Source organism: Mobula hypostoma, chromosome 9 (genome assembly GCF_963921235.1).
Source record: "Mobula hypostoma chromosome 9, sMobHyp1.1, whole genome shotgun sequence".
In the NCBI taxonomy this organism is placed as follows: domain Eukaryota; kingdom Metazoa; phylum Chordata; class Chondrichthyes; order Myliobatiformes; family Myliobatidae; genus Mobula; species Mobula hypostoma.
The window spans coordinates 147,585,474-147,598,695 of NC_086105.1; the positions used below are offsets into that span (position 1 = coordinate 147,585,474).

The 13,222-nt window shown below is 50.1% G+C and overlaps 1 protein-coding gene across 1 annotated transcript in view; it reads right to left on the reverse strand.

Annotated features, from left to right (window-relative positions):
• LOC134352290 (otoancorin-like) overlaps nt 1-13,222 on the reverse strand; it is a 75,920-nt gene that overhangs the window by 36,628 nt on the left and 26,070 nt on the right. The window contains exons 11-15 of the mRNA XM_063059580.1: nt 11,773-11,828; nt 10,531-10,648; nt 9,525-9,598; nt 8,501-8,636; nt 5,268-5,458 (exon numbers count right to left, since the gene is read on the reverse strand). Of these exons, the coding sequence (XP_062915650.1) occupies nt 5,268-5,458; nt 8,501-8,636; nt 9,525-9,598; nt 10,531-10,648; nt 11,773-11,828 (575 nt within the window). The remainder of the gene's footprint in view (nt 1-5,267; nt 5,459-8,500; nt 8,637-9,524; nt 9,599-10,530; nt 10,649-11,772; nt 11,829-13,222) is intronic.

A 13,222-nucleotide genomic window follows, 5' to 3' on the forward strand; every position in this document is an offset into this window, starting at 1 on the left:
CGGAAAAACCGGCAAGAGCTCTTAAGGGTGTCACACTTACGGTAAAACTAGACATAATTAAGCGTTTTGATCATGGTGAACAAAGTAAGGACAAAGTGAGTTTGGCTTGTAGAAGCTGACGAACATGATGTTGAAGAGGTTTTGCATCCCATCACCAAGAACTGACAGATGAAGAGCTGATGCAATTGGAAGAAAAAAGGATAACAATCGAAACCGAGTGAGTAATGATAAAGTACGACTTTAATTTTGAAAGGGTACGTCGGTTTAGGGGATATTTGCAGGATGGTTTGAGTCCTTATTAAAGAACTGTGTGATAGAAAAATGCGCGAGGCTCAGCAGTCAAGCAAGCCTTCCACATCAGTCACAGCAGACGACGAACCTCGACCTTCGACATCAAGGCGGGCAGAGATAGAAGAAGATGAGCTGCCTGCTCTAATGGAAACAGGCGACGAGATGACACCCCAGTGTCCCACCACCCCAACTCCCAGGCCACGGACAGATACTGATTCGCAGAGAATGCAACGGTAGCCAGGAGACACACAGCACATCTTTAAGAAAAAAGCTGAAATAAACATGCTAATTAATTAGGTACTGCCAACATGTAATTGTCGGCCCAGATCAGAGACGACGCAATCAGAAATCGGCACTGATCTGGGCCGACAATTATGGGCGGCACCTAATTAATTAGCATGATTATTTCGGCTTTTTTCTTAAAGATGTGCTGTGTGCCTCCTGGCTACCGCTGCGTTCTTCGTGGCAATGTATCGCTTGGCGGCCTGGAGGGGCGGGGGGGGCCACTGCACCACCCAACCTGCGACGACTCAGCCTAACACACCACTATCAGTGTGCTTCCCGATTCCCGTAAGTGATACTACACTGTACATACATTATTTCTACTTTATACAGGCTGTGTATTTTTACGTGTTATTTGGTATGATTTGGCAGCTTCATAGCTTAAAGGTTATTGGAGAGAGTGTTCTTGCCAACAGCTCTTGCGTGAGATTTTCTGCCGACGGCGCTTGCGTGAGATTTTCGCTACGGAGAACAGTTCAGTAATGATTGTGGAAAAGTATTTCTACTTTATATAGGCTGTGTATTTATCATATCATTCCTGCTTTTACTATATGTTACTATTATTTTAGGTTTTATGTGTTATTTGACATGATTTTGTAGGTTATTTTTGGGTCTGCAAACGCTCACAAAATTTTCCCATATAAATAAATGGTAATTGCTTCTTCACTTTACGACATTTCGGCTTACGAACTGTTTCATAGGAACGCTCTACCTTCGGATGGCGGGGGAAACCTGTATACATAAATTTAGAATTTGATAGCTGCAACACCCTCAACAAAAGTTGGGACAGAGTTAAAATAAGATTGAAAAGTGCACAGAATATTCAAGTAACACCGGTTTGGAAGACTCCACATTAAACATAGAAACATAGAAAATAGGTGCAGGAGTAGGCCATTCGGCCCTTCGAGCCTGCACCACCATTTATTATGATCATGGCTGATCCTCCAACTCAGAACCCCGCCCCAGCCTTCCCTCCATACCCCCTGATCCCCGTAGCCACAAGGGCCATATCTAACTCCCTCTTAAATATAGCCAATGAACTGGCCTCAACTGTTTCCTGTGGCAGAGAATTCCACAGATTCACCACTCTCTGTGTGAAGAAGTTTTTCCTAATCTCGGTCCTAAAAGGCTTCCCCTCTATCCTCAAACTGTGGCCCCTCGTTCTGGACTTCCCCAACATCGGGAACAATCTTCCTGCATCTAGCCTGTCCAATCCCTTTAGGATCTTATATGTTTCAATCAGATCCCCCCTCAATCTTCTAAATTCCAACGCGTTCTCCCATTCTTCGTCCCTGCCCAGCCCTTCATGAACACATCGGGACAACGCATCGGCATCAATGTTCCGGCTCCCCGGCCGGTACTTCAGGCAGAAATCACAGGCAGACAACGCTGCCAACCACCAATAGCCTGTGGGATCTAATAACCAAGGTCAGGATACAAATTACTAGATTGTTGTCTGTCCTCACCTCAAATTAGATAGTCACTCAACTTATCCACCACAGCCCACTTCAATGCCAGAAACTCCAACTTGTGCGTGGGGTAGTTTCACTCAGAGGGTGAGAGACTCTGGCTGACAAATGCAACAGGTCTCAACCCTTTGCCCTGACCCTGATACAGAACACCCTCTAAGCCCTCTTGGCTGACGTCAGTAAGCAATACATACAGCAACTGGGGGTCTGCAAAGGCCAGCACAGGTGCTTTCATCAGCAGCTCCTTCAGCAACTGAAAGTCCTCTTCACACTTTGCATCCCATCTTGCTCCAAAAGGCCCTGAAGGGCGAAGGTAATGTTTAGCATCTTCTGCTTTTCTTTCCTAAGGGAGAGTAACCGACCAGAAGCTGATTCAAAGGGTGACTCACTTTAGAGTAGTCCTTCACGAACCTCCGATAGAACCCACTGAACCATAGAACACTACAGCACAGAAAACAGGCCATTCAGCCCTTCTAGTCTGTGCCAAAACATTACTCCGCTAGTCCCATTGACCTGCATCCAGTCCATAACCCTCCAGACCTCTCCCATCCATGTATCTATCCAATTTATTCTTAAAACTTAAGAGTGAGCCCACATTTACCATGTCAGATGGCAGCTCGTTCTACACTCTCACCACTCTCTGAATGAAGAAGTTCCCCCTAATCTTCCCCCTTTCCCCTTTCACCCTAATGCCATGTCCTCTCGTATTTATCTCTCTTAATCTAAGTGGAAAGAGCCTATTCACATTTACTCTGTCTATATTCCTCATAATTTTGTAAACCTCTATCAAATCTCCCTTCATTCTTCTACGCTCAAGGAATAAAGTCCCAACCTATTAAATCTTTCCCTGTAACTCAACTCCTGAAGGTCCGGCAACATCCTAGTAAATCTTCTCTGCACTTTTTCAATCTTACTGATATCCTTCCTATAGTTAGGTGACCAGAACTGTACACAATACTCCAAATTTGGCCTCACCAGTGTCTTATATAACCTCCCCATAACATCCCAACTCCTATACTCAATACTTTGATTTATGAATGCCAGGATGCCAAAAGCCTTCTTTACAACCTTGTCTACCTGTAATGCCACTTTCAGGGAATTATGTATCTGAACTCCCAGATCTCTTTGTTCCTCCGCACTCCTCAGTGCCCTACCATTTACTGTGTATGTCCTACCTTGATTTGTCCTTCCAAGCAGGCTAATTGGTAGCAGGTGAGTTATCATGACTGGGTATAAAAGTAGCGTCCATCAAAGCTCAGTCTTTGCAAGCAAGGATGGGTCGTGGCTCACCCCTTTGTGCCAAAATTCGTGAGAGAGTTGTTAGTCAGTTCAAAAGGAACATTTCTCAACGCAAGAACGGGAGTACTTCGGAAAACTATTGTCACTCAACACAGTCCATCGCTGCATCCAGAAATGCAACTTGAAACTGTATTACGCAAGGAGGAAGCCGTACATCAACTCTATGCAGAAACGCCGGCGAGTTCTCTGGGCCCGAGCTCATCTCAGATGGACCGAAAGACTGTGGAACCGTGTGCTGTAGTCAGATGAGTCCACATTTCAGCTAGTTTTCGGAAAAAACAGGCGTCGAGTTCTCCGTGCCAAAGATGAAAATGACCCTCCAGATTGTTATCAGCGAAAGGTGCAAAAGCCAGCATCTGTGATGGTATGGGGATCCATCAGTGCCCACAGCATGGGTGAGTTGCATGTATGTGAAGGTACCATTGATCCTGAGGTGTATATTAGGATTTTAGAGAGACATATGTTGCCATCAAGGCGACGTCTCTTCCCGGGACGTCCATGCTTATTTCAGCAGGACAATGCCAGACCACATTCTACACGGGCTACAACAGCGTGGCTTTGTAGACGCAGAGTGTGTGTGCTTGACTGGCCTGCTGCCAGTCCAGATCTATCTCCTATTGAAAATGAATGGCACATCATGAAGAGGAGAATCAGACAACGGAGACCACGGACTGTTGAGCAGCTGAAGTCTTATATCAAGCAAGAGTGGACAAAATTTCCAATTGCAAATCTACTACAATTAGTATCCTCAGTTCCAAAACGATTTAAAAAGTGTTATTAAAAGGAAAGGTGATGTAACACAATGGTAAACATGCCTCTGTCCCAACTTTTGTTGAGTGTGTTGCAGCCATCAAATTCTAAATTTGTGTGTATTTACAAAATACAATTAAGTTGGTCAGTAAAACTATTGAAAATCTTTTCTTGTACTTTTGTCAGTTAAATAAAGGTTCACGTGAATTAACATATCACAGATTTTTGTTTTTATTGCATTTTGGAAAATATCTCAACTTTTCTGGAAATGGGGTTTGTATATACTATATATATAAAAAGTTAAATTAACTAAGTGCAAAAAGAGAAAAAAATAGTGAAGTAGTGTTTGTGGGTTCAATGTCCTTTCAGAACTAGGATGGCAAAGGGGAAGAAGTTGTTCCTGAATGGCTGAGTGTGCAGTTCCTTCAAGTTCCTGTAGCTCCCCCTTGATGGTAGCAGGCCTTGCCATCTTCTCACAGCTCCCATCAAGCAGGAGGTACTGAAGCCAGAAGTCCCACACCACCAGGTTCAGGAACTGCCACTTCCCTTCAACAATTCGGTTCTTGAACCAACCGGCACAACCTTAATCTCTAAAGTTTATCTCCACCATGTCCACATTGCACTAAAACGGACCTTAGTCATTTGTTCTTGACTAAGCGAGTTCTTTGTTGTACAAATTGTGTTTAATTTATATTTGGAGAGAACTGTAAGACTGAGGTCAGCACAATGCTTTATAGTGTCAGCAATCAGGGGATCAATTCCCTCTGCTGTCCGTAAGGAGTTTGTACGTTCTCCCTGTGACTGTGTGAGTTTCCTCCGGGTCTCCGGGTTTCTCCCACAGTCCAGGACATACAGGTTCGGATTAGTAAATTGTGGACATGCTACGCTGGTGCCAGAAGCATGGTGACACTTGTGGGCAGCCCCCAGCTCATCCTTGGACTGTGCTGGTTGTTGACCCATGCATTTCACTGTATGCTTCAATGTACACATGGCATACAAAGCTAATATTTTTTCTTTATCTTTAGCTTAATTTATGTTTTAATCAGCTTATCTGATACTCTGTGCCCGAGATGCTGGTGTAAGTCTCTCATTGCACCTGTGCGTACATTGTCTTGTGCAGGTGACAATAAACTCGATTTTGGCTTTCTTTGGGTAATCTACCATCTTCTGCCTTACCCGTAATACTCCCGGATTTTATTTCTAACTTCGCTCTTCTGGGCAGGGCTGAGCTTCGTGCAAGTCCTGAGCTGCATGAGGGCTTCATTCATGGCCTTGTGGGAAATGTTGGTCCTTATGATCGCCGGTGACAGGTGGCAGATGGTTCTGCCCAGGACATCGACATCATATTCATCCAGCAGTCTGTAGTCCTGAAGAATGTGAAAATACGTGCAAATAAACTTTCACCCAGTTGCTTCAACAGTACAGCTGGAGTTCTGGTTGCTCTGAAGTGGAGCTGCCAGCGGAAGTGGTGTATGTGGCTTTGATTGCCACATTTAAGAAAAGTTTGGGTAAGTACATAAACACCACAGATTCAGCAGATGCTGGAAATCCAGAGTAACACGCGCAAGATGCGGGAGGAACTCAGCAGGTCAGGCAGCATCTTTGGAAAAGAGTATGCAGTTGATGTTTGGGGCCGAGACCCTTCCTCAGGACTGGACTGGACTGGACAGGAAGGGGGAGACACCAGAATTAAAAGGTGGGTTGGGAGGGGGAAGGAGTGCAAGTGAGAAAGTGATAGGTGAGGGCGAAGGTGAGTGGGTGGGGGAGGGGGTGACGTGAAAAGCTGGGCGGTGATTGGTGGAAAAGGTCAAAGACTGAAGAAGAAGGAATCTGATAGGAGAGGAGAGTGGACCATAGGAGAAAGGGAAGGAGTCGGGGTACCAAAGGGGGGTTTTAGGCAGGTGAGGAGAAGAGAAGGGGAAAGAGGGGCAGAATGGGGAATGCAAAAAGAGAGAAGGGGGAGGAGGGAGGGGGGAATATTATTGGATGGGAGGGAATTAAGGGCCCAGCTACAGATTTGGTCCAGGTACAGATCGATGGGCCTAAGCAGAATAATTGTTTGGCACGGACTAGATGGCCCAAATTATTTCTGTGCGATGTGACTCTGCATGGGTTCATCTAAGCTTCATCTCTGTAACTCCTCCATCTTGCCAACCTCCCTGACTCCTGCACATCTCCTGGTACTGGCCACCTAAACATCCAGCCTGCCCACTTCCACCACCCCGGCATTTCAATCGGCCCCCCCATTGTCAACACAACGCTCAGCCACCCTGACCAGAATCAGGTTTGATGAGACCTTCCATCAGCTGGGGCCGACCATGGATGTCGGATCCCAGTTGTCTACATTTGATACACCAGCCAGGACAGGACGGTACGGAGAGCAAGCTGTTGTCCGTGTTGCAGGCTCTCCCTCTTCATGCAGCTGGTCGGTCTAAAGGAATGGTACCAGCAGCATCACAGTTGCCAGTCAGCGTTGAACTCAACATCGGACTGCCCGAGGGACTCCAGCTCCAGATTGTTCCCTCGGGGTTTACTCCCAAAGCCTTCCCCACAAGTGGGTAGAGCCACAAAGCAGCGGAGGTTTGAGATCAGAGTTTTCCTTCTCCTGGATGAGCCGCCAACCACGGCTGACAAGTTCCGTCTGCCCGAAGCGACTGGTTTTAAAGCACCAGTGACCCACCTTTGCCCCTTCTCCTGTCAGTAGAAACGGATCCATCGGGCTTAGTAGCTAGTCCACACGTGAAGGGCAGGAGCTGGACGTGTTTGTCAGAGGCTATTTGAGACAAGACCATTGGGAGCATTTAATAGGTAGTGGGAGCTTATCCCCATGAACACGCTTGGCTATATAAACCTTAAGGAACCTCAGGTTTAATATCACTGCTAAATGTGGTGGAATTTGTTGTTTTGTGGTAGCAGTTTAAAAAAATTACAAAATTACAATAACACACATATATTAAAAATTAAATCAAGTAAGTCGTACAAAAAGGAAGCAAATATACTGAGGTGGTGTTTATGGGTCGATTGTCCACTCAGAAATCTGAAGGCGAAGGGGAAGAGTCCATTCCTGAAATGTTGGGCGTGCTCCTCCAGGCTCCTGTACCTCCTCCCTGGTAGGAGCATTGAGAAGAGGGCACGTCCTGGGGGATAGAGCGTCCTTAATGACAGAAGCTGCCTTTTTGAGGCATTGGCTTTTGGAGGTGTCCTAGTGCCTGTGACGGAGCTGGCTATGTTTGCAACTTTCCGCAGCTTTTTCTGATCCTGTGCAGTGACCCCTCGGTACCAGACGGTGATACAACCAGTCAGCCTGATCTCCACGGTACATCTGTAGAAATGTGTTAGAGTCCTTGGTGACATACCAAATCTCCTCAAATCCCTAATGAGATATACATTAGCTGCTGGTGTGCCTTCCTCTTAATTTCATGAACACGTTGGGCCCAGGATACGGTAGATCTTCAGATACTTGAGACTGATCACCCTTTCCACTGCCGACTCCTCGACGAGGACCGGTGTGAGTTCCCCTTCCTGAAGTCCAATTCCTTGGTCTTACTGATGTTGAGTGGGGCCATACAGCACAGGAATAGGTCCTTCAGCACATGACTAAACACCCTTTCACACTATTGGAACTGATCATGGACTTCAGGAAGGGGAAGCCAAGGGAACACTCACCAATCCTCATCGAAGGGTCGGCAGTGGAAAGAGTGAATAGACTCAAGATCCTTGCGTTGATATCGCTGAGGATCTGTTCTGGGCCCAACATATTGATGCAATCACGAGGTGGGATGCCAGTGACTCTACTTCATCCGGAGTTTGAGGAGACGTGGTTTGCCACCAAAGACTCTTGCAACTTTCAGGAGGTGCGCCACCATTCTGGTCTGGAGGCTCCAATGTACAGGCTCACAAGGAGGGTTGTGGAGTCAGCCAGCTCCATGACAGGTACCACCCTCCCCACCGTCGAGGACATCTTCAAAGAGACGGTGCCTCAAGAGAGCGGCACCCACCATGAAGGACCCCCACCACCCACGACATGGCTTCCTCTTTACTATCTACCGTCACGGACAAGGTACAAGAGCCTAACGGCCCACACTCAATGTTTTAGGGACAGCTTTCAGATTTATGAAGGGTCCGTTAGCCCAGGGACCCTCCCTCCTTGTCCTGCTCTTTTTCCTGCACTGGCGGTTAGCACATACACTGTGGGCCACAGGGCCGGTTCCTGTTCCTTACCATCTCTGTTCCTCCTGTTGGCGGGTGTCTGCCAGCGGGGAATGGAGGGAGCATGTCTGTCTTGAGGAAGGGGTTCATCTGCCTCGAGGGGAGGTGGGGTTGTCTGCCTCAGGGGGTGGGGGGGGTTTGCAGGGAGGGTCGTGGTGAGCGAGTCAGTTAGCGGGCCTCACACTCAACGCCAAACTCACCAGGCAGCGCTCTGCTCTGCCGACCACCACCGCCCTCTTTGCCGGCTCGGGAATGATTGACGACAAATCCGCTTCAGACAGTGCTGCTAACAGGGGCCGGCAGACGGAGGCTGGGCTTGTGGCCAGGACCCGAGCCCTGGGCAGAGGAGAAACAAGTCACAATGGGAGGCTGCTCCCCGGCTCCCCCCCAAACCCATGGCCCACCCCCCCATCCACTCAGTCAGACAATCTCCAACCAGCACACGCACCCACATGTACCAATCCCAAGCCCACAAGCACACACAGAGTGATACAGCGCAGAATAAGCCCTTCCAGCCCTTACCAGCCGCATTGCCCCAGCAACCCAGGACAATCCTAACTGAACCCCAACCTAACTTACACGTCCTGACGAAGGGTCTCGGCTGAAACGTCAACTGTTAACTCTTTTCCATAGACGCTGCCTGAGTTCCTCCAGCACTTTGTGTGTATTGCTCAGATTTCCAGCATCGGCAGACTTTCTCTTGTTTGCAATGACTGGTACATCCTTGGAATGTGGGGGGGAACCGGGGCACCGGGAAAACCCACATGTTCCATGGGGAGGACATTTGAATTGAACTCTGAACTCTGACCCTCCAAGCTGTGATAGTAATGCACTAACCGCTATGCTTCCACAGTGCCCAGTATACACACTCACACACACACCCCCTCACCCTCACGCACATTCACACACACTCACAATCTTCACCCACATACTCACACACACGTACACACATGCTCTCACACACACTCTTCACTCACACACACGCTCTCACTCATCATCCACACCTATGCACCCACCATCACCCACCCCCGCCCACGTCAATCTCAGCCAAGCTACGTCCCCCCCATGGCCCCAGCCACACCCCAACTCCATCTCCACACACACCGACCCCACATCTACACAACCACCCCCCCACAGAGCCACCACACCGACCCCACCCACACCGCTCCAGCCCACAGCCCCGGCCAGCCTCCCCTCCCCGCTCCCCGAGCAGCGGGCACTCACGGCAGGGTGGCGAGCAGGAGAGGAGGCAGTGAGTCGGGTGCCAGCCGCAGAAATCTCCACGCCAGGCAGTTCAGCTGGAAGGACAGGAGCAACGCGTTAAGGACAGGCGCCACCGAAGGAGCACGCGGTGTTGGAGTTACGGAGGGGGCTAGTATCACCGAGAGAGATGAAGGGCTCCTACAGACACCAGCTTTTGGCACCCCCCCCCCATTACCTCTCACCCTCTAGCGCGGCAGCCTTGGGCAGTTACCTGACGAGAAACCATCGCGAATGAAGGACCAGCCAGCAAGGTCCGACAGACCAGCACGGGGCTGACGGGCTGAACAATCTCACTCCACTGGGTGGGGTCTCATGAAAGGTGTGTCACCTGGGCCGTTCACCCGGTCAGCCACAATGCCCACACTGGCCAGGGCTAGCACCACCGAGTGGCTCCGGAAAGTTCTACAGCAAGGAAACAAGCCCCTCAGCCCGACAGGTCCTTACCGACCAAGAGGTGAGCTCGTCCCACCCCCGTGTTTGGCCCGTATCCCTCCGAACCTTTCCAATCCACGTACCTGTCCAGGAGTCCTTTAATATTTAAACACTAGCTTTATCTGTCACATGTACATTGACACACGCAGTGAAAGGCTTTGAATGCATTAACAGCCAACACAGTCTGAGGGTGTGCTGGGGGCAGCCCACAAGTGCCTTTTCGCTTCTGGTACCAACAGAACTTACCGCCTGAACCCGGTATGCCTCTGGGCAGCGGGAGGAAACGGAGCAGCCAGGGAAACGCACAAACTCCTTGCAGACCGTGGTGGGGCCCGAACCCAGGTTGCTGGCAATACCAAAGCGTTTCCCTGACCACCGCGCAACCGCGCCACCCTGCTGTCCATCTCGGGGCTGTCTGTTGGATCCCGCTGCCCGCCGCCAGTCCGATGGGGCAGGAGTGGCGACGTCACTGGTCAGGCGGAGACCGCGGACACCCCGGGAATAGTGACCACTACCTCTGGGTAGCGCCGCTTACCTGGTGGGGCGACAGCAGGGCGAGGCTGTCCCGGAGGAGGGCCCGAAGGCGGAGGAGGGAGGGCCGGTCCAGGGAACGGAGCTGGCCGCAGGTCAGGCCCCTCGCCAGCTCCCCGGACCTGTGCAGACAGACAGAAACAGAGGCAGAGACGGGTGACAGAGCCAGGGTCCGTATCGACCGGGGGGGAGGGGGGGAGCCTCACCCCAGCCACAGCAAGCTCCCAGAAACTGGGGGGGTGGGGTGGAGAGAATGGACGGAGCAGCACGAGTGAAAAGGAGGGGTCTGCCCTGTCAGAGGCAATGAAAACACACCCTCCCAGGAAGAGAGCAGGAGCGTTCCCTCGCCAGGGAAAGGAAATGTGAGGCAAGTGAGAGTGGGAGAAGGAAGGTAAAGAGAGACAGAGAGAGGGAAGGAGAAAGGGAGGGGGGGTGAGTGAGAGAGGGAGAAAGGGAGGGGGGGAGGGAGAAAGAGAGGAAGAGTGAGACGGAAGGAGAGAGAGGGAGGGAGTGGATAAGAGTGGGAAATAAAATGACAGAAGAGATAGGCAGAGACAGGGGATAGTGAGGGGAGGATGGAGAGAGAGAGGGAGGGATGGATAGAGTGTGAGGAATAGAGAAAGAGAGACAAGAGAGATAGTTAAAGGGAGTGGGATAGAGGAAAGGGTGTAGAGAGAGGGAAATAGAGAATATATAGAGAGAAATGGAGAATAAAAAGAAGAGGAGAGTGACAGAGAGAGTGGGGAAAGACGGAGAGAGAGGGGGAGGGAGTCAGACAGAGGGAGGGAAGGAGAGAGGGAGAGAGAGGGGGAGGGAGTCAGACAGAGGGAGGGAAGGAGAGAGGGGGAGGGAGTCAGACAGAGGGAGGGAAGGAGAGAGGGTGAGGGAGTCAGAGGGAGGGAAGGAGAGAGGGGGAGGGCGTCAGACAGGGAGTGGGAAAAGAGAGGGGGAGGGAGTCAGACAGAGGGAGGGAAGGAGAGAGGGAGAGAGAGGGGGAGGGAGTCAGACAGAGGGAGGGAAGGAGAGAGGGAGAGAGACAGGGAAGACAGCATCAGACAGACACACAGACCAAGGGAGATACTGAGAGAGAGGGAGGAGAGTGAGTGACAGAGAGAGGGAGCAAAACATTTAATGGGAGACTGACTTGGGAAGAAGACCCCATTTTTGAACACTTTCTTATCTGAACCAGAGGAGACCTTTCCAGGGACCAATCATTGGAAATTTAAGTTCCCCACGTGCTCCTTACCGGATAACTTCCTGGATGGACAGTGTGTCTGACGCGAGGTGGTACAGGAACAGAGCCTGTGGGTGACAGAGAGTCGTGGCTGAATACGACAGAAAGTGAACACCATCACGTTCCTTCCCTTCCCTTCCCTGTACAAAACCTTATTCAAATACAAAAGACCACCAAAGCTTAGGAGTTACAATATTGTTAATAAATCCAAATGAAAATACGGTCATAATGTACTCAATTCCCTGGAGGGCCCACCCTTCCCAGAAATCCCCCACTGAACCCATAGGGATTGTATGCTCCTGAGCAAGGACACCCGGGCACAATTGTAGCCCTGGAAGATGGGGTAGGCATTCGGCTCAGGCAGAGCCCTGACAGCCTGCTGTCTGGACCCTCAGATAGCCCTCTTGGCTAGGCCCAGGAGGTCCCACGGAGGCCCGGGAGGTCACACGGAGGCCCAGGAGGTCAAATGGCCCTCTTGGCCAGGCCCAGGAGGTCATACTGGTGACCCACTCAACTTCCTCCCCCCACCCCCGTACTGGGTGCCCATTAACCCATTCCTGCTGCAGCCTGACCCAACAATTGAGGCATTTCTGACAGAAACAGGGTGAGTTATAATGTCACCAGTGGGGGTGGGGGGAACACACTGAAGCTTAGTTCAGCCACCGTAAGAGCGCAGTGGGGTAGGACCACTTTTGCAATTTTTGAAAAAAAAATTTAAGAAAAAAATTTTGAAAAAAAAACTTCTAAAAAAATTCCGAAGAGATTCTGGGGCAGTTCCCACTCCCGCACATTGAGGGAGCTGAGACACGTGGGGAAGCCCCTCAGAGAACCACAGGGATTAGATTAGCTTTCTTTGTCACATGTACAACGAGACACACGGTGAAATGCGTTGTTTGCATCAACAACCAACACAGTCCGAGGACGTGCTGGGGGCAGCCCGCAAGTGTTGCCTGACCCAAATGTCTTGGACTGTGGGAGGAAACTGGAGCACCCAGAGGAAACCCACACAGTCACGGGGAGAACGTACAAACTCCTTACAGACAGCGGCAGGAATTGATCTCAGGTCACTGGCTCTGTAAAACATTAACTCACCTGCTGGGGCCTCTTCCCCGTAATTCAGCCCAAAGCCAAAGGAACCCCCACCCCTGCATTTAGCTCCCCTCCCCCTGTTAGGGCACCGTGTGGTCAGGACACCTGCTCCATCTCAGGTAACTCTGGCTGAGTGGTCTTTCATTGATTCTGTTATAGTTATTATTCTGTAGACTTACTGAGTATGACCATAAGGAAATGAATCTCAGGGTTGTATATGGTAACATTTACGAGGGGTGATTGATAAGTTTGTGGCCTAAGGTAGAAGGAGATGAGTTATACAGCTCTCGTTACATGCACATGCAGTTCAACTCTTTGAGTGATTATGAGGAAAGTTTGAAGTTAATAACTCATGTCCTTCTACGTTAGGCCA